Source organism: Semicossyphus pulcher, unplaced genomic scaffold (genome assembly GCF_022749685.1).
Source record: "Semicossyphus pulcher isolate SPU_LCO1_2020_fin unplaced genomic scaffold, fSemPul1.0.p SCAF_4, whole genome shotgun sequence".
NCBI classification, from domain to species: domain Eukaryota; kingdom Metazoa; phylum Chordata; class Actinopteri; order Labriformes; family Labridae; genus Semicossyphus; species Semicossyphus pulcher.
This window is the reverse complement of record NW_027211715.1, coordinates 7,658,669-7,685,790: the sequence shown is the minus strand read 5'-3', so window position 1 is coordinate 7,685,790 and position 27,122 is coordinate 7,658,669. Positions and strand designations below refer to the sequence as shown.

Below are 27,122 nucleotides of genomic sequence, written 5' to 3'. Positions count from 1 at the left end.
TATGTGTCAGCCCTGTGATTGACTGGTGACCTGTGCAGGGTGTACCCCGCCTCTCGCCCAATGACAGCTGGGATAGGCTTCAGCCCCCCTGCGTTATATAATTGATCTATAGTGATGTACTGCATGACATAATGAACTTCTCTTTGTCTCCTGTTCCCAGGTCTTTCTCCAGCCAATCAGATGACAGTGAGGAAGCCAGAGCCAGGTACCTCTACAGGCAGTGGGTGGGACTTGGTTTGACTGATGTCCATCTATCCAACCACACAGTTCTGCTCAGCCTGCCTGGTTCCACACCAAACACCATCACCGACAGGTCCAGTCACCAGTGCTTCCTGCCAAACGGGATCCCCTGTGACCAGCGTGGACCCAACGACCTGCCCAAGCAGCAGTTCTCCTACGCAGCCTACTCTGCTGTTGGAAGTGTGCAGGTACTGTACCCCGACCCTGCAATGACATTTTGTTAAATAAAGGTTGCTTCACCCTGCTGGCTTCTGCACTCTTCTCTTTCCCCTCCTCCCTCTCAGCACGTGTGTCTAACTCCCCAGACTCCAGCCTCTGAGGGGTCATCAGTAAAGGTCAAAGCCAGAGGTTGTGGCTTTGAATGTTAGAGTTTGGTAAACCACAGTTCAAAGTCCAAAAGTATGTCAGGGCAGCTATTTTTAGCACGTCAGGCAAGGATAAAGTTAATATTTATGTGACGACAATGGAGGAGAAGCACTGCAGGGTCTTTGCAGTGATCCCATAGGTGCTCTTTGGAGATTTACTGTGTTTATCCTAGCTTGTAAGGGGGTTGTTTCCTGGATAGAATAGAGTATTCACATTGTGTGACACAAATTGATATAATAAAACATTTGTGTTACAAAATATAGATGATGAAGACCTGTGTCTGTTGCAAAGCATAGGCTACGTGTTAAAGGTATAATAAGTAGGATTTTCCTAGATTTTTTTTTTTACCAAATATGATATAATATAATTCATCACTTTTGGGCCTCTGTACATGTGTGCTTGTGGGTGTGTGTGCAGACCCTTGTGAGACCCTTCCCTCTGCATCTAGTCTGTTGTTTTGCTTTGCAAGGGACGTTTTCAGGAGGGGCGCTGTTGTGGTTCCCTGAGCCAATCACAGCATATAGGTGAGTGGGGAGTGGTAAGCCGGTAAATGCTGTCCTGTATTGCCAAGAAAAACTGGAAAGGTCCCGGAAAATGATTTCATAAAAAGAGTGGGAACCCTGACCTGCTGTAGGGCCTTCCTTTTTCATGCTGATTTTGATCTGAACGGTTTTCTTAAAAAGTAATTCACACGGACGATAAACTATTTAACCGAAAGGGCCCTGACGGGAAATAAAGACAGCCTGCACTGACATCTAAAGAAAATAATAAACCTTCAGGAAACATTCATCTTGAGTGAGACAGAGAGGAGATCATACACAGTACAGTAAAAGCCACATATTTAACAAAGTAATTGCTAACAATGTCATCTAATACCTATGTCTACTTCATCTCTGCAGGAGACTGAATGATTAATTGATCAATTAATCTCCTTGAACAGCAATGTAGAAAAGAGCTGCAGAATTACACCTATATTTCATATCTTACAAAATGCCGTCAGACGGGTTACACGACTATTTAAGTGAGCGACAGTATGTTCCTGAAGTTGGAAAATGTAGAAGCAAACAGCTTCATTAGTCAAAATCAGGTGTTGATGTGTGCAGAAAGCACTCATGGTACATGAAGCAGAAAAGCACAGACAATTTGTTGGGTAAAATGTGTGTCCAGCTCGTGAGTCTGCGTCAAGCCTCATTATATTGTCGTAATTTTAGAGCAGCTGGAGTTGGATCATCGTTTGCTCAACATTTCATGTTGACAGTCCTGAATCATATAACCAAACCCTACCTTCACTACCACCACCCCATTAATGACAAATGGCGACCCAAATTTTTTCAACCGCTCAAATATATTTCATGAAAAATTGTGCAGTTTGGCATGAGATGGAATGAAACATCACAGTATGACAACATCACAAAAGACAACTGTATAATAGCCAAGCAAAGTGACCAGCCGTGCATAAGCAGAAAATATTCCCTTCACAGAAATATGCTAAAAAACTACTGTAGTGCTCATCAAGTTTGAAGAATGTAACTGCAGCATCCACTTTTTGCCACAACTGTTTCTGTTTTTAAGCACACATCTGCTACTCACTGAAAACAGCTCTGCGACCCACTTTTGGGTCCCGACCCACCAGTTGAGAACCATGGCTTTAGAGGTTGCTGCCCCAGTTTGGGAACTACTGTGTTAATAAAACTTTTTCCAGGACCCAGACAGTAAAACAGTCTGCAAACACATCATCAATCAGTTTGAATGGAGACCACTTCCCACATTTTAAACCAATACCTTAGGAGCAAAGTAAAACATTACATGCTCCTCGATTCAGCAACTTATAGCACAAATGCAAATTCAAAAATTAAAGAGTGCATTCACTGCCTTTAATGGGTCATACTCAAAAGGTTTTTTTTTTTTAGAAATAGGTGAAGGCAAATGTATTTTGGTATGATGCCTCAGGCCATGTCTCACAGACTGAGGTAGTTTACACATATTATACATTAAGCTTAGTGAAGAATAGACTCTGATTAGAAGAACACACACACACTATAAACATCTTGGTGGTATTTGTGTCATGCTACTTGCCCTGTAAATCTTTCTCCGCCATTCTTCAGTAGTGTGAAGGTTAATGTAAGTCATTATGCATGTAGTCGGGCCGTGCAAGCAGACACACGCACACAAAGAAACACACTATTTTTAGAAGGTTTTACTTCTCTGTATCCCGGGAACAGAAAAAGGGGTTGAAGGAGACGCTTGTTATTCCCTTGAGCCCCTGCCGGCCTGAGGGCAGATGAAAAGTTGGAGTGATTCTCTGAATACCAAGTTTTCCTCCTATTTTCTCGCCCGCCCTCTCTCCTCGTTCTCCTTTCTGCGCTCTGCTCGATCCATCCAGCTGTCCACTCGTCGGAGTCTACCCAAAGGAGGGTCACAGTCATCCATCACCAGATTATTTCCTTGTTCCGTTCCTGCACGCTGCCTTGAATTAAGCGGCAGTTTGCCGGATCTAAACATGGAGTTCAGACAATTAAATATGGCGTTTGTGATGGATGGATGGCAACCCAGAGCAAGTATACCAGGCTAATAAGTCCAGCTGTTGGTAGCACTGTAGTGCTGGTGCTGCGGGCACTATGCTGACACACAAACATGCTCTAACAAAGACAGACAGAAAGATCCAGCATGAAGATTCTATTACGTATTGTCATGCTTTTCTGTATTATTGTGATATGCAAATTGTAGTACAAAATCAAAATGGATATATTACACACTTTCTACATTCATAACATATTAAACATGTTGGCCTCCATAACTCCTACTGATTCATGGTGGTGTAGGGTTGAATGGAGCAGAATGCATGCAATGAATTATAATAATTGTAAAGAATTATGAAACTAGAGATTAATTTAGCTTGTTATATTCTCTGCTGAATGACTGTCCTGGGGATTTAGGAGAGGTGACCTGTTTGGCTTCAATGTGAAGGGAAAGAACTGAAGAGGGTCCATAGTGAGGAGTTACTTTACAACAGAGAGCATCAGGTGTTGTGGAAGAAGAAGAAATAATGATATCCTAATAAATAATCCTATGATGTTATAATAATACATTTCTTGATATCCATCGTGTCCTCTTTAATAATTAATTAGTGAATATTTTGGTAGGTTTGGTACTTATCATAGCTGGACAAGTGCGGGGCATTGGCACAAGCTGTTTCAGTTAGAGGAAACATGTTTGATGTCAATGCATTTGTTTCGGTTTTTTTTTCTTTTTCTCATTGTCAGGACATTTCTGTTGTTGCATTTGTTTCAGCTTTTTGCACGTGTATTTGAATTTGCATTGATTCTGAGTTTGCAGCCTGTTTCTTCTCATGCAAACCGCATGGTGCGGTTGCAGCCCGATTGCCCCCGTTGGCCAACGTACTGAGCACAAAGTTTAGGTCAAAAATTTCCCTTGGATTTTCCTGGAGAGGATATTTGAATTTGGCCTGATTATGAGGCAGAAAACAATCTGAAACAAACATTGGAAATTAGTTTAGGTTAATAAGCAGTCTTGCATTGCCAGATTACTTTCTCTGTGGGAAATGCAGGTACATATTTATTATTCATTTAATAATGAAATCTTTATTATTTATAAATGTTACACTGTATTAATAATTACATATTGTTAACTTCCCTGCATAAAGTATAAGACTTGTTAAATAAAGTCTTGTATATATGCCTTATGTCTGCAGTTAAAGCAAGAGAGAAGCGGCAAAGCCCCATGAAAAGGAATGTGTTTCAAATAGACATTCATTTTCAAAGTGCCTCTTTAGGAATTTTGGCTGAATCCCCTTTATTACATACAATGAGCTAGCACAGGGGTCAGAATCTGTAATGAAAGTGACCTGCTTCTTTGTCAATTTACCACATTCACATGGCAGCCTTGCACCGCTGTGAAAAATCCTTATCATTTCACAACTTCCTGATTGATCAGCAACTTACCTGGATTTAACCTTCAAAGTAAAGTAACATTTGATAAACCATTGGGTACCTTAAGACAATGTCCAGCTAACGTTTGCATTCAACCTTTTTCTGAAATTTCAGCGCACATCTAGAACTCATTTATGTAAGTATGGAGGTAAAATGCACTAAAAGTTGAATGCTAGTGTCAGCTGTTATCTATAAGAGTAGTTAATGGGTTATCAAAAATGTTGTAAACTTGCATGTTAACATGTATTGGCTCAGTCATCAGATAACATGTTTGTTAACCTTAAAGTAATTGTGCCAGCTTTTATCCTGATATCTACATCTAATTGCACTGAGTTCTACTTAATGAGTGAGGAAAGTGGGGTTAGAATATTTTGATTGAACTTGCTTATTTAAGGCTACACAGCAGCTTAGAGGGAATCAAAGGTTCATGTAAACAGCTTAAGGCCAACTGGATTCTGGGTTAGATGGCTTACATGCAGAGAAAGAACAGTCAATAGTATCACTGAGTGACATCTCCATCAGACCAACAACTCATTGCATTTGGACAAAGTGGGTAAGCGGGGGCTTGGCCCAAGATCAGAATACAAGGTTTGGTTGGTATGTTATGTTATGATAAAGGAAAATAACTAATAATGAAGAATAGGAACAGATGTGGAAATGGACAGCAGAGATAGACCCAGCTGTCCTGGGAGATGTAGGACTTGTAGAGAAACTGAGAAAGTACACAAGCAGTAGAAGGTGACATCAACAAATCCTCCAGGTGCCGCACACATTCGCCTGAGGGTGTTATCTATCTACTGAAGCGAGACACCAGTCTCCCTGTAGAGCCCCTAGACCATTTGGTCACAGCTGTAAGGACTAGAGGTGGAAATCACAAATCACATTGCTGATTCTTATAAATGCTAAACCTTTGCATGACCATTCAAAGGCACTTCTGTTCCTACAACAGTGCTGTGATCACATCATAAAGGCATAAAATGGCAAGAGGACACATCTGATTTTGACAGATCTCAGTTTGTCCGTGCGTTCGGCATGTTGCTTGTCCAAGCTGTTACATTCAGTTCAGAAAAAAAATAGCGCATACAAGCCCTGCTAATAAGGTCAACATCTCAGCAGTGTATTATTTGTCTGTTTCTTTGGCTTTCTGGGCCCTTACATAAGACCTTAATGAGGAGGTAAAGTAATGTGCGTCACAGCAGAACTGACAACGGTCTGCATAAGTCACAAGCAGAGTTGGGTAACGTTACTGTTAAAAGTAACTTGTTACTTTACTGTGTTACCCACTGAGAAAGGTAACATTGTTTTTGCGTTACCAAAAATGAAAATGCCCTTTGTGACTCATAACGCATGTCATTTATATTGTCAGGGTGGTTTGTAGCCTACTGTACGTCTACCTTTGAATGTATTGACTCTACCATCATTACATAGTCTCGATTACGGCCCATAATCTGTAACTCTGCAGCCAGGAATGACAGACGCAACATAACCTTTACAGCTCTTTATCATGCTAACAACCTGACAGTGAACTTGGAAGAGGCATACAGTATTAGGCACAGCTGTTTCAATGAAAACAATAGAACAGCCAGTGTTGCAGAGCTGTGTTGAGCTGCAGATGCTTCTTTAGATTTGAAGATAGAGCTTTTCACAGCTGACAAGCACTTATCCTCCAGACACTACTTACATTTCACAGTGATGTTGTTAATGTCCCTTTCACCCAAAAAATAAAAATAAGTGATTACTTGAATTGCAGAACTAATGCTTTATGTTACTCGTTACAACAAAAAAGTAATCTGAGTACTCTTTGTATCGTGTTACCTCCAACACTGGTCAGAAGTGATGGGAGCTTCACTGCTAAAAGCTATTGTTTCTGTCAGTGATGATGATCAGTGTAGTCGGTTTACTTACAAAATGTATTGCAAAAGATTCTGTTGAACACCTCTGGAAAGATCACACAAGCAGAGGTTGGTAGATTAAGGAAATTATGTCTTAACCCACAGTATTTAACATAAATCATGATTATTGCACTGTACCTGATTAATAGCAGATGGTGCGTCTGGATGTTTTGGTGTGCTAAATGAGAACATGTCAAGTCTATTATCCTGGTACTTTGTGTGTTGTGCCTGTAACTATCTGTAACATTTTTTGGTTACATTAAAAGAGATGTAGCTTAACCTTTTGTTCTAAATACCTCACATATTTCTCTCCATAGTACATCTCCTGCCTAATCGTCTAAGAGCTACATATCGTGAAACTTGAGAAGATTTATAATTGCTTCTATGATGGCCTCATTTTTCCTCTTTTACTCTAAATGAATATGTTATAAAAATGTACTTTTACAGCTGAGAAGGACCTAAAAATATATTTTTCTTAAATTATGAAACCAGTTGTCTTTTAAGATACTGCGTTCTTGTTCTTTTCTTTATAATCTTAATACCGTTAAGAGATATTTCACTAGAGTACTTTAGTAGAGTTCTTCATGACCTCCAAAATAGACTCAACTTTATGGAAAGTGATGAGGAAAACATGATATTACTGTCGTTTTCATGTATTGCCCTTGTTGTTATCCAAGACTGTTGGTTGTTCCATGAGCCAACGTGGTTTGACCCAAGGCCGTAAATAATACCTGCTAAGAGATTTTCACGACAAGAATTATTGTTACAGTAAAAGGACAAATTCAATTCACTTCAAATCCAGCTGGATGGAAATGACAAAGTCAAATGGAGGCTGGGGTAAAGGCAGAGCTAGGCTGCATTACGTGACTCAACATCACAGCATCAAAAAAGTCTAATGCTTTATAAATGCTCACTTTTAAGCCTTTTGAGGACAGGCTGTGTGGAAAATCCTCACTAATTCAACACAGCCGTAGTAAAGTACTTGTCCTTACCCCCTCTTCTCTTTCCAGCCCTCGTCTCTTCATCACCTTTTATCCCTTCGCTTCTCCTGTCTTTTGGATTGATTCCCATCTTTGTCCTCTGCACTTGTGAAGGACCATTTTTAAAAGTACAGTTGGAAATATAGTTGTAACTCGAAGTCCCTGAGGCTCTTTCAATAAGTGTGCCTCCAATGTGCTTTGAAACGGGTTAACCCTATCATGGATGAGAGCACTCTTACCCCTTGATCCCACATGATCCGTGTCCGGCGCGTTCCGTGATTTTTGTGCTTCTACCATGGCTGAGTACACTACTTAATTAAAAGTGTTCTTTTTTTCAAGATTTCTGCTGCATGTTTAACAGCTGTTCTGCTGTTAAATACGCTGGCGTGCGAGATCCTTGCTGTTTTTTCGGTAAGTTAAGTGTGTGTCTTGGTTAGCGGCCGATCTCTACTGCGCAGTCTCTGGCTCCGGCCTCCGTAAAAAATAGACTCGGCACATATCTTTAGCGGAGCAGAGGGGAGTTTCTGGGATGCGCCGGAGATGCGCCATGGCGCATGCTGTGGAATCACGAGTATTGACTTGAATGGGCGCGATCAACTCCGGAGGTCACGGAGCACACGGAATGCGCCAGAGACGGATCCTGTGGAATCTGAGGGTTAGGAGACTAAGGGCACGTAAACCATACAACATGAACAAGAGGCAAGCTGGGCATGCATTGAGATGCCAACGCACATCGTAGAACCGATTTTACTCTGGTTCTACAAGATATAAGAACTTTTTCTGTCCTCTAACAAGATTCAAAACTCCTGGTGCTGGCTTTAATTGATATGTTTTAGACCCAGCAGGGTCTGCATCATCCCAACACAGTCTTCTTCCCAGGCAGTCGAATATTGACACTTTGTCAAGGTGTTTCATCCTCCAAATGAGATGCACCAGGCTGCAAAGTTAACCTGTTGTATCTGTTGCAAAAACTCATTGCAGTCTCCTCCCAGTTTGTCAGAGTAGTTTCTCTTGTGCAAGGAGAAGAAGAGGCCAAGGACAGTCTGAATTTGATTTGACACATTCCTTATTCACCTTAAGGTAGCAGATTGATTGATCCAACCCCAGGTGAGCTGCCTCTGGGCATTAGCTGACATCTTCCACTGAGCCAGCCTCAGATTTAGAGTGTATTCAAGAGGTTAGGAACTTCACTGTTTGAGGCAAGACGTTATGTATGAAGTGCTGCCCTTTATCAGGAACTACTTTTGGCCTTCTGCTGTCAGAGTCAAAAGGACAAATGGGGTCACCCACTCAGCTACTTTCAGACTCATGACGAACTGCAAGTAAAAGGGAAGACCTGGAATGTGGATCTGCTTCGTCATTGACTGGATACTGCTGCTGTTGGTCATGAGGGGACTCCTTTCGTGGAAGGTCTGTTGACCCATATTTAAAGGGATGATGATGCCCAGTCTATCTGCAAGTGTTAGGGCTATATATGCAGGCAGGAGACACATGCTCTTCTGAGGCTGGGAGGTTCATCAAGGGCCAGCAGTGATGAGTGCTTCCTTGCAGATCGAAGGATGTCAGACAAATGTACCCTACAATACAGTTTAAAAGATATATCAAAAGTTAGACACTATTTGTTTTGTGTGTAATTCTATGAATGTCAAACGTGTTGTCTTCCCAAGTCCTGATATGTCGACGCTTTAACATGGCGCTCCTTTGATGTTTCATACAGACACACAAGATTGCGTCTCTTTTAAGGCACTATTTAGGAACTGTTCTCTGGACATGGCTAATTTGAAACATCCATTTAGGTTAAGTTTAGGCAAAAAAAACAAAGCAAAAAAAAACACTTAAAGTTTGGCTCTTGGGTAAAAGTTCTACATTGTTTCACCCATCCATCGCCCAAACTTGTCTATGTTTGTTGGTCTACAATGTCATTTATTTCCCTACTGCTGTATGGCCAGATCAGTTGCTCTGTGTTTCAGATATTTGGTTAACGCTGTTGCCTCACTGCGAGAAGGTTTCTAGTTTGAACCCCAGTTCGGACGAAGTGGGCCTTTCTGTGCGGAGTTTGCATGTTCTCCCTGTGCATGCGTGGGTTCCCACCGGGTACTCTGGCTTCCTTCCACAGTCCAAAGACATGCTTGTTAGGTTAACTGACCCTAAATTGCCCGTAGGTGTGAATGTGAGCGTGAATGGTTGTCTGTGTGTCAGCCCTGTTTTTGACTGGCGATCAGTCCAGGGTGTACCCCGCCTCTCGCCCAGTGACGGATGGATAAATGGACATCTTTACTGCATAAAGAAAACCCTTAATATTGCATCCCTTCCACTTGTAGCTCCACATTCTCTCCCTCCATATGCATCAAGTCACACACCTCCATACCTGCTGCACTCCCTTCATCTTCCTGCTTTACCACCCACCCTCTCATGCATAAAAAGACCCTACAAATGCATATAACTACTTATGCACAAACAGCCCACGCAACCAATTCTAAATAGGCCATTACATAAATTTTACAAGTTCTGCATGTGCTTTCACTCCAGAGAGCATGCTAAATAGATCCAGGGAGTTAACATTACGTGTGTTTGAAAGCAGGTACATTTATATGCATGCATGTTCTCGTGCATTCATAATCACAGAGTAAACATTTGCAGGATTTGCCTCCTCTGTGTAAACTATTACTGCCTTGTTGGAACAATCCACACTCCAAACATGATATGTTAATGATTGGTTAATGATATCCCAGAAATTTAAATACAACTGAATTAATCTTGAAGCCCTGCTTATTTATTTTGCCCTTGTCAGGTCATTTTACCTCCTTATAACGACATCTTTCAATAAGTGATCATAAAATATAGAAACAAATCTCTCTGTAGTTTAAGTGAAATACAAATAAGATAGAGGGATAGTTAAAATAAAGGCAGACTGACTCTTATCATTTCTTACTGCATTTACGGTACTTTTTCCCATTCTATATAATGTCAATGTCACAAGATTAGTTTTGAATTAACAAGACACTTAAGCTGCCTAATCCCTCATCAACCACAACCATTTACTACAACAAGCTATACTAATAAGATCTGCAATTAAGGTAATTGGCATTATTTAGAAGCCAGCACTATGTCATTACACTTATCTTTACATAAATCATGGCTGCTATTAATATGAACCCTTCCTCTCTGAGGATAATGGAGTTCTCGCAGTTTCAAGAAAAACTGTTTTCCCTCATTAATATGCAAATGTAAGCACATGTGCTGGAGAATCTAACGACATCATCTCCTTTATAAAGCCAGCCTGCAGTGTGATTATGAATATTCTGCTGTTAACTGCCTGCACAGAAATGAATTCACAGGATTGTGATTTAATACTACAGTAACAGACTAATCCTGATAGCAGAATTTTTAGGGGTTTTTTGCCAGTAACACTGGTGGAAGTTTTTAGATTTGTGGGGGTTGTTTTTTTTAGCCGTTTTCAATGACTGTGCCCCTGAAACAGGAATTAAAAATACACCATAAATATAAGAATTGTAGCTGGGTCACTGTATGTAGCAGCTTAGTGTCACTTCTGTTTAATTCAGGATGGCCGTCTCATATGTGTGTAATCTAATGTACTCGTACTGGATACAAGTCAGTATGCTGCGCATTTCACATTTTCACGTGCATTGATAATAATTTGGCTGCATGATTGATTCCTCACAGCTAGAAGGGTCCTGCTTAGGGGATATAGGGGGCCTTTCTGTGTGGAGTTTGCATGCTCTCCTCGTGCATGTGTGGGTTCCCTCTGGGTACTCCAGCTTCCTCCCACAGTCTAAAGACATGCTCGTGAGGTTGACTGTTGACTCTAAAATGACCCGTAGGTGTGAATGTAAGCGTGAAAGGTTGTCTGTCTCTGTGTGTCAACCCTGTGATTGACTGGCGATCAGTCCAGGGTGTAACCCCGCCTCTAGGCCAATGACAGCTGGGACAGACCTCCAGCTCCCCCGCGACCCTGAACAGGATAAACAGTATAGATAATGTATAAATGGATGATAATGATTAATTTACCAACACATAAATCCACATCTGTTAGTCTGTGAATTTAAAGGAAATTAAAGACCTTTCTTTTTCATCTGGTGTTTAATTTGGAGTCATTTTATTGTCAACATTCTTAGCGTAGTTTTCTACTTCCCTGTTTAAGTCTTTAAAAATTGTATTTGTTGTCAATTTCTGTTCTATTTTTCTGTCTGTTTGTTCCTTTGTGAAGCACTTTGGGTTGCTGTATGTATGATAGGTGCCATATAAATAAATTCCACAGACCAACAGAGAGATCTGTGGTACAGTTACAATCTTTATAACCTTTGCCTTATTGACAGCTACTCCGTGCAGCCCATGCAAGACTTTTAGTTTACAAAAAAAATTAAAACGTTTGAAGTACATTTTTATCAATTCCAAGCTGGCCAAATTCACCTGTACAATGCCTTTTTTATGCATTTACAGAGCAATTCTATTCAACTGTATTTATCAGTCTTGTGGTTTGAAGCAGCTTGTACATAAAAAACATATAAAACATAATGCAAACAGACTGTCACAGTTCTTTTCCACTGCTCACCTGCCCTCTCCCAGTAATTTTCCACTCACCCCTCCTCTGCTCCACTCTGCCTGCCTGCCTGCCACGCCCGCCTCGTCAGTTCACTCAGCTCACCTGGGCACACAGCTGCTTCTGATCAGTAATCAAGCTAAGCCTCTCCTGCTCACTCACTCATGGCCAGATTGTTTTTTGCCACCTCATGCAAGGCTCTCCAGCTCTCTGGAGACTAATTCCCTGTTGCTGACAGCTGATCCTGCCTGCCTCTGACCTGCCAGCCTTGTCTTAATCCCAGAACTCACCTAAACTTTCTGTCCCTGACCTGACCCTGACCTTTCTGTCTACCTACCTGTGGTTTACTGTGGCTCAGAGACTCTCACCGTTTCACTGTACTTGTCACTGTGTGTGCCTCCCGTGTGTACTTGCCTGCATGCTCCCCAAATCTCCGCCTGGCCCCTACTTACCTTCTTCCTGCTCCCTGTTGGTTCGTCGGCTTCAGCTGAGTGCTATCCTAGTCTTGGATCTGCTGCCCCCTCGACCTCGTCTCCGGCCTGCTCCTCCACGGTACTGTTGCCCTTCATGAACTGTTCCACTCACCTGTCTCCCGGTTTGGCTCACCCGGCCCGAGCCCCCTACCCAGTCCAAACCTCTTCTGGTTCTATTTTTTACTGAACTGTGTTCCCTGTTTGCTCCTGTACCTGCCGTAGCTGAAAATCAAGACTATTACCTACGGTCCCTGCTTTCAGTGTGCTGCATTTGGGTCCAAACACACCCCATTACACCAACAACAATAAAATACACATTCACTGATTGTTTTTAAATGTTAAAGGTAATATCTAAATGACAGCCAAATACAATTATATTTACAAAAGAACCAGCAAGCAGTGTGTGTGCTTAAAACTTGTAGACTTGCATGTTTAGTATCAGCTACATAGAAGCAGTCTAACTGCACTCTTCAACTGCATGCTTCATATTCCTCCACAAAACTCTGGAGTCATGAGGGTGTAAATTTGCTTGAGGAGTGAGAGGGTGTATTACTCTTTAATTTAGATGGACTATCAGTGGAAGAAGCTGTCATATTAATGAATCTCAGTAAATTTTAAGTGATGGACTATCTAGACTCTTTCAATTCCTAATTAGCAGTCTGATCACTTCCATAATACTTTATTTCTAATATTTCAGGCAGTCAAGACAATGATGCTCTGACTCTTTTATATCTGGTTCCAGCAAAAGTGTTTTTTATCATTATGTATCTGATGCAACTCAAAATGTGTGCCTTTAATCAAAACTAAAAGTCTCCAATTCAGGTTTACTGTTGTTCAACCTTTCGCCATGAGCAGTAACTGATCGCGTGTGGCTTCCCTCACACTGGCTCTCTTCTAGCTTGCCTCTCCTTGTTGTTTGACACAATGGCAGCGTGATTGTGAGGGCAATTAATTTACTTGATGTGATAAGAGTTAATTGCAGGGTTGATTTGAGCAGCCTTCAATCAGTAAACTGCAGAAACAATCCATGACCCCCTCTGTCTGCTCCTTGCATGGCTTCTTGTCTTTCCTGTACCCATTCCTCCTCTTTACATACTCCAAGGGCGACTTGGAAAGAGGCATAACTATTTCATTCTTTTCTTGCCAGATTCTTACCTTTCCTCTGACACTGCTTAATATCTTCCTGTTATTTTGGAGGAGATTAGAGATTTCCTGTAAGATCATGCTTACAGATGACTTTAAAACACTCCTACATCTGAGCTGGACTTTTTTTTGATTCCTGCTCTTCCTTTAAGACAGAAACAGGGATTGTTCTTTTGAGAGGATGTGACATTGCTGTCTTGATACACTTATATTTTAGTATCAACCAGGCCTCTATTCATTGATTACAACTTGTTCAGAATGCAGCAGCCAGACTCCTATGCAGATGCAAACAAGGGAACACATACTAGCATCCCTGCACTGGCTCCCCATTCAGTACCAAATCCATTACAATATTTTGTTTGTATTTTACACTAGAGCCACCAGGAACACAGTATACCTAAAACTGGCAACGGGTAAAAAGGCGTTGCCATAGCAACATGCAATGTATCACTCTAGACGCAAGACATGAATAGTGCGAAAATTACCACGTTCTATATCTGGGTAAATTTGACCCGCTAGCGGTTATAGGTATAAGTGGCCATTTTTAAAATCTGGCTTTATGTTGACATTTTTAACAATAGGGGGAGCTACAGAACACACTTCTTGGAAACTCAAATACTGGGGGACTTGAATATTTCCTGGAAAAAAACTTTTGTACAATGACAAGTCAGCTGCGGATAAATTTTTCCCGTTGGTGGTTCTAGTGTTAAAGCCCTTCATGGCCTCGCTCCAACCTACTGGTATCCCCATACAGTACAGCTAGGCCCCTCAGATCATCTGATCAAGGGCTATTAACCATCCCACAACAAAGACAAAAACTTTTCAGGGACAGGGCCTTCTCTGCAGCCGCACCAGGACTCTGGAATAGCCTCCCATCACATATAGGAACAGCAGATCTTTTGACTGCAATAAAAAATGCCTCAAAACTCACTTTTACTACCTTGCAAAACAAAAGGTTCCAGTTTTTTTGTGTGTGCATACGTATGGGTGTGCGCTGTATTTTTTCAAATATTCATGTCATCTTATCTTATAATCACTCTTTTAATTTCTTCTTAATTTCTGTTGTAAAGTTTGTTTTAATGCTCGTTGTAAAGCACTTTGGTACAAACCCTGATTGTTTTAAAGCGCTTTATAAATACATTTGACCTTGACCTAGTAGCAGTAGTAGTAGAGTTGGTAGTTTTCCTGACCTTTGCAGTTTCAGGTATGAGACAGCAACATAACAGTAACGTATTTGTTTTATCTGCATAGGAAAATACCAATTCTTGTTTTTAAAGATGATGATTTTATGATGCTAATATTACAGGTAGGTTAACCATATGTATTGTTAACTGTTAACCACAACCCCATAAACAAGACAGCAGGTCAATGTGGACGGCTTAAGCTCCTGTGAAGAACTTTTGGTTTGTGTTGATTTTTGCGCCCCCTGTGGACAAAACTGTACCTCTTCTCTGTTTGCTGATTTTCTCCTGTACATGTGGTTTTTAACAAATAAATCTCATCCTGCTTTCTTTAACAGTCATATGTATCACTCACTTTAAGTTTTTGCCCTGGAAAAGTGTGCAGTGAACGACTTTGTCTGACACCTACCCCCCCGTCGGCAGTTTCAGGCATTAAAAATAACTTTATAGAAATAATCAGTCTTGTCGCTGATGGTCTGGTTTGCTTTTGTGGCTCATATAAATTAATCAGAATTTATTTGTTTGATAACCAGCAAAAAAACTCCTCACAGAAGCTTTAAATATATATATTTTTTTCAGATGTTGTCGCTAGTGTTTGTATAACTTAGCAATATCATCAAACCTCTGAAATATTGTAGCTCTGCTTTAATTTCAATTAAAAAAAATACTATTTAAGACCCCATACTGAAGTGGGGTAATATAGTTGAGATTCCCTTTGACAAAAAAATAAACAGGCGACATCTGGCCAGGGGGAATGTGAATCTATTTGAAATTGTAGTTTAAATCTGCTTCCAACAAGAACCTTTGAGTTGTGTAATTGCTTTCTCTGATAAGTTGCTGCAAAATGTGATAAAATGTATATGCTGTATTAATGTTAAAATTGTTACAGAATCATCAAAATTACAAGGTGCACAATTCCCCTCAACAAAAAGGAGTTATGTATTGTCTCTGTCTGAATGCAACCTCTCTACAGTTCTTACAAGGTTAAGACAGACCTGAAGCTCTGCTGAGATCTTGTTAGACAGTGGTTTTACTTGTAGCCTCAAAGGTAGGACTAAAAACTATGAATTTTTTGAAAGTTATGACTTTTTCCCTTCTCTGAAACAACAGAAATACTGGCCCAGCCTCGTCATTGTTGCTTTTTCTATGAGATGTGGTTGTGCATTTAGCTCATGAGCTTCAGGAGTGTCAGTCTGCAAAGCTCCTCCTCTGTAGTAACTCCTCTTCACTAAGTCATATTTGTTATTATGGTTTTCAATGGAGAGTTTTAATCTCCCACAGCGGACTAAATACTGTTGAAAAACACCAGAATGCAACTTCAAAAACTCCTCCAAAATCTTTAGTGGTTGCTTGACTGGGTTAGGAGAAAGCTACATCGTCTCAACAGCAGAATGATGCTCACAGCTTCAGTCAGACACTTACATTGTTAATTTCGTTACCTAGCAGAGATGAAATGAAAGGAAAAAGAAGAGAGGATAGGGAGAGGTGGATCTAGTTCAAGCATCTGAGTGCGCTCAGAGATTCTTCTGTATTTCAATTTGCTGCGTCTTGTACTGTTCCATGGTGTGCAGTTTAAATGGAGGACTTTTATGATGCAAATGCAGGCAGGAGTGATAAATCTCTCTCGCTCTCCTCTCCTGGGCACCCCTGATGCAAAAAGATGTTCTCTCTCCCTCCTCTTCACTCTCTCTCTGTCTCTCTCTCTCTCTTGCACTCTCCGTCGCTTTCTCTCCACTGCAGCATCGTGTTACACTCGCCCCCAGGCCACATGAAAAATGAATCAGGCCCAGGTGATGCAGTGAGGGGGGAGGGAAGGGGTAGAGAGAGTGAGCGAGGGGCTAGGTAAAGAGAGAAACAAAGAGAGAGAGAGAGAGACCCCAAAAAGTGGTGCTTTGACTTTCCTCAACTACTTCTGGGTCACCTTAATTTTGGAGATGATAACACTCGCTCAGTCACAGACACACATACTTACAAAAAAGACACAAACACAGATACACACACAGATATGCATTCACACACATTTGGCAAAGTAATTCTACTATGCTGTAAAGTAGTGTCAATTTAGTTTTGATTTTAATGACCACAACAGGATTGATGACATACACACGAGCAATTCATTCAATATTTTTAAACCTTCATCAATATATCGGATCTTTATAAACACACCAAAAATATGCTTCACTTGGTGTACAGAATGCTTCGTAATCAAATTTTGTCAAATGACCAATATCACAAAACCACTTCAACACAAGTGTTTTATTTTTGTGCATAATCCACGTTAGTTTCTCAGCCCCTCCAGAGCAAAAAATGACAAAAAAAACTAATATTCAAAGCCTACTCTGAATGTACTATCACTGAATACTGCCTTTATACTAGGGAGGCACGATATTATCGGCACATTATCAGTATCTGCAGATTATGGCTTGAAAACGATTGGCATCAGCAGATATGTCATTTTTCTGCTGATATTTTCCACCGATAAAACAACTCTTTAATATGCCTGAATGCTCGATGATTCCCTAAAAAAGCTTGGCGTAATGCTATGACATTAACTTGGCGTGAGTGTGTGTACGCACTGCATGCACCACGCCTCTTCCATCAAGCGCAAAGAGTTGCCGAAATGGAAATCAAGGTTGCTATTTGCAATGATTGCTCAGCCTCAGCCATGCGAGGAGGGGCCAAACCTCATCATCCAAGCCTGTCTAAGTTTTATTAATATTAGTTTTATTTGAAAGAAAATGTTACATACAAATAAATATGGCATTTTGTACATAACCTACCCAAGTTTTTCCTATATCCTAGTGAATGTGTACATTTTAAAAAGCACTGTATTATGTTATTTCTGCATCTGCCAGTGGGCCACTACAATAAGAGCAGGCAAGATCAGTTCCACTACAGGGGAGAGCTGTGCCTAATATGTCGGTATTGAAATCGGCAAAAACGGTTGGAAAATATCGGCAAAAAATCCAACATCATGCATCCCTACTATAAATTGAATACTGTACACTGACTGAAGGGACTTGACATAAGTTCAGAGTTCAGAGTGAGTTAAAACTTAAAACTCAAAAGGTTAAACGACATAAGACTAAGCAACCCATGTTACCGCTCAGGATTCGGTAGTTTTGATACTTTAAGCTAAATTCCCATTACTGTGGGATTTAGAAAGTATTTAAGTTCAATACCCTGTGCTAATGCAGAGAAAGGTCATACAGAGAGTGAGGATATGCCAGTGCTGCACCTGTTCTAATTTCCAAATCATTAAATATGCTTTTGTCGTGGCCCTAGGCGTCTAATACAAGGTACCATTTGGAGTTTGCATGTGATGCACCAGGGTTTCAGCTAACTCCAGTGCAAACCTATCCAGAACATTATTAGATTCAGCTGCCCTGAGAAGGACCGATAAAGTCTCCATTGGGTGTCTGATAGGGGCATTGGATGGGTTAAACAATGCAGGACTTTTACTTGGAGACCTGGTTGAGTCCCATATGTATACCAGAAGTAAATGTTGATTTGTCATTTAAACCTACCACATTACATCTCCATATTGTTTATTTTACGACATTACAGACTGGGGTATAAAAACACGTACAGGACAGTTAGTATGTTTCACACAAACGCCTTGGGAATACATCTGATTGTATGATATTTAATGAGTTACTGCTGTCCCCTGAGCCTCTGTGCGTCCTCTCCTCTTCAGGGGGAGGTGGTGGACGTCCAGTACGGCCGCGTTGATGATCTGAGGAGAGCCAAAGACAGCCTGAACCTCACCAACCAGATTGCTGTGGTCAAGCTTGGCCAAGCACCTCTGCTGTACAAGGTAAGATCAAATCATCGCTCTGCTCTGCTCTGCTGGTTAGGGATTCACACATGTGATTGAATGTTGCACTTGTGATCCACCTAAGACTATAATCCTGCAACAGGAAGAATATTCAGCCAAACTGAGGAAAGAGATCTTTTGATCTTTAAAATAAGTCCAAGAACAAGGTGTGAAAAAAATAATTTTCATATGAGAGGTTTAAAACAGCTTCCAAAATGATATTTTAATACACTTCCATTCAGATATAGCTCAGTGCCCTTTGAAGAAACTAGAAACAGTCTCCTACGGAGGATTTTTAAACAGAATAGGGCTCAATGTGCATGGCCTGTTATGCATCACAAGTTCTTAATGACATTTTTGCCATAAATGTGACACATTTCGCACTTTCATCTGCAACTCTTCCATGCAAAAAATACATCTGAAGCTCAACACAGGCAAAACATCATCAATTCGACGACACATACACAGCATGTAGTAAATATGCTGCAAATACAGGAATGTGCTGACATTTCAGAGAACACAACCAAAACAAGCAATTTGAAACATCACAGTTCAGTCAGACAACTTGTGTTGTTATAGTTTGAAATGTTTATTGCAGCAGCAACATAGCTTGTGTTTGGTGTCTAGGCTCCTCATTGCTCCTCGCAGATTTATTTTACATGCAGAACTTGAGGAGTGATGAGATAATTTCTTAAACCCCCTATTTGGAGCCTGCAGGTGGATGCTGGGGTGTAAGAGTGCAGTACTGGTGCAGGGCAGCGGTGGCAATGACAGAGCAAAGGGAGAGACTGGAAATCTTTCAGCTTAAATAGACCACCAGTTGGGAGGAAGTGTTTGTCAGGTAACTGTGGAAGTGACGCATATCAATTATGAAATCGGTGCAGCTCGAGTTGCCTGCCTGAACCAGCTCGCAGGCGTCGCCCCATAAATGTTCGGTATTTTGTGTTTCCGGAAGATTATACGGGCTGAACATAGCCACGATATACACGTCTTTACCGTGATTTTTGGACTAATAAGGATAGAATGGATTTGTCTGTCAGTCCATTATCCCGAAAACAAAATTTATTGTTCTGAAAACCCCATAGTCAGTTAAATGTCCCATTAGAGCGCCTACACATCAATACGATAGAACAACTAAGGGCGAGGGACATTGAAATATTAATGAGGGTCCTCATAAAATAAAAATATATACAGGAAGTGTGCTCATGAAGAGCGACACTTAAAAGCATGTATTATAATTGGAGCTTGTCCCTGCTGTTCAGCACCATGGACAGAGCCAGCAGTTAACAACAGGTTGAGTGAATCTTCTGAGTGGTGATGTTTTATTTCATTCAATATATTTTTCATTATAAACAAGATAACCCAACTCAGCAGCCAGCTTGGAGTTCTTTTATGCATATTTTAAATCTGTCACTCGACCTCAGATGACCTCAGCAGATGTGTTTTGTTGTTTCCAGTTGGAAGCTCTAAAAAAGCTACATAAAGAACCCTTAATTAAGACTTACCTTCCAAAATTGTACTTTTTGTTAAAATCTGGGAACGGCATTTACTAGAAAATCATCAAACTAGATTTTTTCAGCTGTTTCCTTTGCTTTATAAATTGCACATTACTCTACTCCTGACTGTGAGGTTAGTTATATATGACAGGCTAATGAGCCATAACAGGAGTAAATTGAGGTTACCAAAAAAAGGAGAGGGGATGTTAAAAGCGGGGTCAGCATACTGCATTTACATTTACACAGTTAGACTTTTAAAAATCCATTAAATCAGACTGCACCTCCTGCCACATGGGACCCTTCCAGCAACAGGCTGCTGACCCATTTTTTCCTCCTCACCCACAGTTTGTGACAAATTTGATCAGGTGTGCTTCATAATGTCTGTGTGTGTCAGCAGCTGAGAGAAATGATCGCCCTTTACATAGAAATGGGGAAGAATGATTGATGAGGCTTGTACTCGCACTAATGAGTGTGTGACGGTGACTGCAGGCGCAATGTTACACACCCTGCTAGATTCAAATACACACAAGGAGCACATGTTTAGAGCATGTTAGTGTAACTCAATTGGTTCCACAAGTGTAATCTCTGACATCCAATCACCCCAATGTCAAGATGCAACTCTAACTGTCTGACAACGTTATGGAAGGATCATTACAGAGACAACTTACAACTTTTTATAGCAGAGTGAAATCGTCTGATTAACCAGAAAAAAAAAGTCTCGCTCTGCAGTCTTGCTGTGAGAGAAGACGACAATGAAAGCATGAGTCTATTTCTGTAGGGACAATAATAATCTGAGCCTGTAAGTGACAGTAGTGTGATTGGTGGTGTACTGTAACCTCAGAATCTGGCCTCAGGACTTGGTCAGAGCCGTCGGATCTACTGGAATTCAAAAACTTTTTGGACCTATTGGACATTAAGTTCTCAAAATGTCTTCATTTCCTTCAGCGAATCCTTGTTTGAGCTAAAAGTGAGGAAAGCTGACGTCCTGTGGAAAAGGGGGGCAGTTAGTGGAAGTCAAACTTAACTCCTATTATGCTCAAAAGATCAGGAAATTGTTGACAAAAACATAATATCAGATATTATATATATATAAGACTTACCTTCCAAAATTATATATATTATATATATATATATATATATATAAGTGAAAAGTGATAAAGCTCAGATTAAGATGATCTGTAATAAATGATGGTGGTCAGTGCCAACCAAGACAGAAAACAACAAATAATTTCCATCACCTGAAAGGCTTCCAGTCAAGCAATTTAATATAGAATACATATCATAGAGGACATGAGCGAATGTAGGCCTACATGAACTATATTCTAGAGTTGAACCCTCTGGTTTCTTCAGGCTTCCATCAAAGGATACTCCTCAAACTGGAAGTTATCACATATTATATCATAAATAAATAAATAGTAATCAATTAAGAATAAGATAAGATAAGACATAACTTTATTAATCCCAAAGGAAGTTCTTGTGCTGGATTGCTCCAAAAATACAGTACAAAATGAGAGAAAAACAAAACAAATCATCAAATAAAAGCGAAATATAAAATACTGTATAAAGTTTTTGGGTTAATGCAAGAGTCAGTGCCAATACAATGTAGTTATTATGCCATCTAACCCAGCCTTTCCCTCCAATTTTTCTTCTTTTGTGTAAGAAAACCAATAAAATAAAAATTACCAGAATAAACCTTGAAGTGGAAAATTTTCAGCTTCAAGTACTTCTGATGATTCCACGTTTGTCATCCCTTTTACTACATACCTGTCCATGGGACGGTCTTTAATGTGTGTTTGTGTGTCTTCTGCAGTTATGTTCTTAAGAAAGCAAGTCTGCAAAAGCACACAGCCATGACATTGTATATATGCAAAAGTTTGTGCAGACCACTACTCTTGTTGAAAATACTGTGTGTGCGTGCGTGCATGTTGTGCATGCATAAAAATGTCTGCATTAGTGTGTTCTTTGTGTGTGTTGGTGGTGATTTTGTGTGTATTTTCCTTGGCATACATAAGTTTGTGTTTGTGTGTGTGTGTGTGTGTGTGTGTGTGTGTGTGTGTGTGTGTGTGTGTGTGTGCTTGCGAGCACTGTCCCTGTTTTCCAGTGAAGGACAGAGTTGTGATGAGAGGAGAATGGCCGTGGCTGGTGTCACATATTCAATAAAATAGTCATCTACACTCATAAAAGACAAGGACGCTACATCTCCCATGGACAACAATGAAATACTGCTCCGCACAATGCAGCTGCAGCAGCAACAGCACAATTCCTCCCAACCAGCAGCTATTCTCTCATAGACCAGTGATGTCATCTAAATAAACAGGAACAGTGTGTGTATTTGATCATCCTGATGAAAACAACCAGTGATATGAATAAAAACTTGAAAAAGACACTGAATAAAAGGTCACTTCAGTATTAATAATTGTTCATTGTTCTCTCTGACTAATACTAGCTAATAAGCATCCAACATAGAGCCAGCTGCGGTGTGAGGGAAATATCAAAGCAGAACACAATTTCATTACTGATGCACACTGTTTGACTGACAGGTGATAAAAAGAACAGTGCAGATATTACACCGCGTTCACTCTCAAATGAGTATTCATTTGCTACAGAGACGCACACACAGAGAGCCTTAAACTAACACTGCATGTTCCCAGAGATGCTGTGAACACACACCGACACTCGCATACTGCCACTTCATACACACATGCTTTCTGAGAGTAAGGAGAATCACAGAGAGAAGCCTTCCTAAAAAACGTTTACAGCTAGTTCTCAACACCATCTTTAGGAATGGACAATGTGGATAAAGTTCTCCTACATTGTATATGTATTTTCTTTTGTGATTTCAATGAATTATACTGTGGTGTATTTTTTGGGGAAAGATCCATAGAGATATAGATTATAAAATAAAATAAGAAAAAGGGAATGTGTTTTTGTGGGTGACTCAGCAGATACCTGACAAATCAATGTACTTTGTCAAAATCATACAAAAATCCAATATTGGCATAACGCGATCATGCACCTCACTGTGTCTGCAGAGGCCCAAGAGCCCAGAGATATTAAAGTGATCACTACCCAAGGACTAAACCGTCTCAAGGCTGACATATTGATATTGCCTCACAGTATCGTCATAGCTTTTTCCAAACCCTGAATATGCACTGAATATTCACATATATACTGTATATATAGATGGACGACGCGTCTCCATCTGCTCTCATTGTACTGAAGTGAAACCAAAATAGCCCCCGTGATAGGAGCATGAGACTGCGCAGTAGAGATTGGCCGGTTGAGCGGCTGTAGTCAATTCTGCTAACCAAAAAACACACTTAACTTACCTAAAAAACAGCAAGGATCCCCCACGCTGGCCTATTTAACAGCAGAACAGCTTCTTGTGTTGGTCTGAAGCAGACATTCACAGATATGGAAACTTCAATGACTGTAGTGTTTGGTTTTGTTACATGTCCTTTCGCCAATCCCCCTCTACTCTACTAATCCGGAACTGATCGGCTGCAGGAGCCGTATTTGTCAACAGAGCTGTCAATCATCCTTTTTACAGCATCAAATAACTAATTAAAAATAAACTTGTCAGAAAAATTAAAACTTGGACGTAAATCAGCATGATAATAGCTAACTATAATGACAGAAACCACATTTGAGAAAAATATTTGGTGTGTATTTTGATTTATAGTTTGACTCATGTCCCACCTGTTAACATGGAGGAGGCAGGCTTTATGACCTATGCTGCAGCCAGTCAGCAGGGGGCGCTCAAAATGTTTTGGCTTCACTTTTAGGGAGCTGTCATGTCGTCCATCTTTTAATACAGTCTATGGCTGTGTTTGAAATGCTGTACTATATACTACATACTATATACTACATGCTACATACTGCATACTGCGTTTGGCGTAGTAAACAATAGCCAGGCGGAAGTAAACAATAACCGCCGCTTCTTTAGCTATAGCGCCCCCTTCTGCTGGAATGCTGCTGCTGTCCGTCATTTCAACTGCCGCTGTGACGTTCCAGCACTTTGCATTGTGGGATACAGAAGGCGAGGTGGACTGGTCCGATGCATACTGGAGATTTTCTCCAAATCAGTACGACGTCCGGGTATTTTTGGCATACTGCACATTTTGCTTTTGTTTGCATGCTGCATACTACAAACTACATTTTGGCCGAATCAGTACGTACTGATGTATAGTATGGCATTTCGAACACAGCATATGGTTCTCCCCAGTCAGGGGTTAAAGCATTTACCCTCGCTCCATCCTGTTTTTGACTGTTGACAAATCCAGAACAGAAATCATTTCCGTCTACGTATTGCCCATAGTTTATATCCAACATATTCAAGTACATAGTACTCCTTATAATGAACATTATTTTAGGAGTATTAGAAGTATTTCCCAGCGACAGAAAGCTAATGCCTTATGTCTGCATGTGCAATAAGATGACCTCAAGCACAACAACTCGTTTGAACAAAATTCACAAAGAACTTTTCTGAAGGAGATTAAGGGAAATTTTACTTTGCATTTATTTATTTATTTATTTTTTATATTATTTTTTAACAAATTGTATGTTTTGTTTTTTACAACTGCACTAATCAACACTATATGAGCAACTGATCAAATGCCTACTGTGAACAGGGCTTCCAATCATTTGCTGTTCAGTGTTTCACCAATTAATTTCTCCTGCAGTAAAAAGGGATCTCTGATAAGGTGTCAGTTCCCTACCTGCTCTGCACCAAATGGGATACAGACAGATTTAGCAACGAGCTGCTGAACCTAGCAGAACATTTACCCAGAGCCAGATATTTCCCTCAGGATTTGTTCGAACTGAATGTGTAAATTGGCTTTTTTTTGCTAACAAGTACGCCTTAACAACTTTATTTGAGATAATAAGCAACAGTTTTTTTCTGCTTGTTACTAACAACCAACATGTTTCCAACTGAAACTGTATTTTTATCATTATATTGCGTCACTGTGTAGGTGTGAGTCATTCCCCTCTTCTTCCCCTCTCACATTAAAGCATTGTAGGTGCCGTATGTTTTTGCAAGTCTTCTATGTGTTATCTATGAATGTGCAATTTTAAAAATGTCTGTGTCTGTTCATGTGTGTGTGTGTGTGTGTGTCCAGCTCTCCCTTCTGTCTCAGCTGGGCTTTGGAGGTGTTTTGCTGTACATTGACCCATGTGATGCTCCCCCTGGACGCCACACCTGGCATCAAGCCTTCAGAGTCACTCTAAACCCCGGAGGGAATCCTGCCATTGGTGAGTGTGTATGGCCTCATGTTCAGAGTACTTTTTCACGTTCTACCTTTTTATTCATGTTGGGGAAATACAGATAATAAACTGGATTAGACTGGATTTTTAGACTCAATTGGCTGATCATTATCAGAATCAGAATCCGCTTTACTGGCTTAGTACGCAAACAGGAATTTCACTCAGGTTTACATTACTTTCAGAGTACAGAAATAAGCCAATAGAGAAGTGGTGAGGGATTCAAAGGTGAGGAAATACATTGAACATAGTTGTGTAATAACTTGCATTCCACAAGCTTTCTATTATGACTTGCTTTTGTGACACGACGCACTTATGAAGTGACTAATACAGTTTAACTAAAAGAAGATGAAGATTAGGAGCCACCTTTTTTTTAGTCCTCAGCCCACAACCAATTAGCATGACTTAAAGGTAAGACTGGAAACACAGCTCTCATTCTCTGTTAATCTGGACAAAATGACCTGCAAGGGCTAATTCAACACCACACAAACACACACACCAGCAACTCGAGCAGGAATGCAAGGGAACTGATTGTCCTATATTTTCAAATCAACTAACAAAATCTACAGGCACCAACAATTAGAGACAGGACAAGAGAATGAAGAGAATGTTTTTTTTTGTTGTTGTCGTATTTATTTATATAATGTTTCTGACACTTGCACATTACAGTGCATCACATATGGTGTAATAACACCAGTGTATGTCTTTTTCAATGAACAAAACATGTATCTGGTAATATTGGACATTTTGCTATCATTACCTTGCAGTTAATCTACATTTTATAGAAATACACCTTTTTAAGTCTGTTGCACACTAAGCCCTGACTGATCATGAACAAAGAAAAATGCTGTGTGCACTCAGTTGTAAAACAATGTTTTCCACTATGATGAAAAAGCGTTGGTAACTGAGAGGCCGGCGGTGGTGATTGAGAAACCGTCTATTCATTTGACCAGGGCAGCATGTCACTGGTCTATACTGGCTAGGCTGGTCATTAGGCTTCCGAGGCTGGCGGCTAACACGCCGAAGCTAGCTACATTAGCCATTGATTTGGCTGGTCATTTTCTTCTGTTGTATTTTAATTGCGTATTGGAGCCAAATGCGGCAGATTATCGCCACCAACTGGACACACTTAGGATTTATCTAGATTCTTTAAATTTGTCTATTTGTTATTAACAAAGAAAGTATTTTCCTTTTTCCTTTGCTGACAATTTATGTACGTTATTGCTGATTGGAACGTGCATGTGCACAAACATATTCATCCATCCATCTGTATGTTTAATAGTTAATAAAGACCATTAATTGTTGATTTAAATCTACATCCTGTCAAGTTGCCTTTTCCTTTTCTGTGAATTATGAAAATGAATGTATAGTCCAATTCATTATGAGTGAGAAAGATCGAGTACAGCAGGGTTCGCTTAGATGGATAGTGTAATAGAATCATGTACAGGCCATTAGATCTGCATCGGACTACACATTAGATGCAGTTTAACTGCCATTAAATGTCACCATAAACACACTAAGTCTATCGAGCCGGTCAACAACCATCACAACTGCTGGCGCATCTCAGACAAAACTTAAGGTGTCAACAGGAAGGACTAGTTGAATGTCCTGCTCAAGTACTTTTACTTTGTCCATGTTTCACCAAAGCAAAGGTAAAAGTATTGACTTTGAAAAATACTCCAAGTACACGTACGCAAAAAAACTGCTCTTATAGAAAAGGAAAATGCAACTTAGGTTGCTAGCTTTGGCGTGCTAGTCGCA

The 27,122-nt window shown here is 40.3% G+C and overlaps 1 protein-coding gene across 1 annotated transcript in view; it reads left to right on the top strand.

The window, feature by feature from the left end:
- The window catches only part of LOC138607860 (inactive N-acetylated-alpha-linked acidic dipeptidase-like protein 2), a 328,674-nt gene that overhangs the window by 80,029 nt on the left and 221,523 nt on the right, over positions 1-27,122 (top strand). The window contains exons 4-6 of the mRNA XM_069680514.1: positions 161-428; positions 18,484-18,603; positions 25,220-25,352. Coding sequence (XP_069536615.1) covers positions 161-428; positions 18,484-18,603; positions 25,220-25,352 — 521 coding nt within the window. The remainder of the gene's footprint in view (positions 1-160; positions 429-18,483; positions 18,604-25,219; positions 25,353-27,122) is intronic.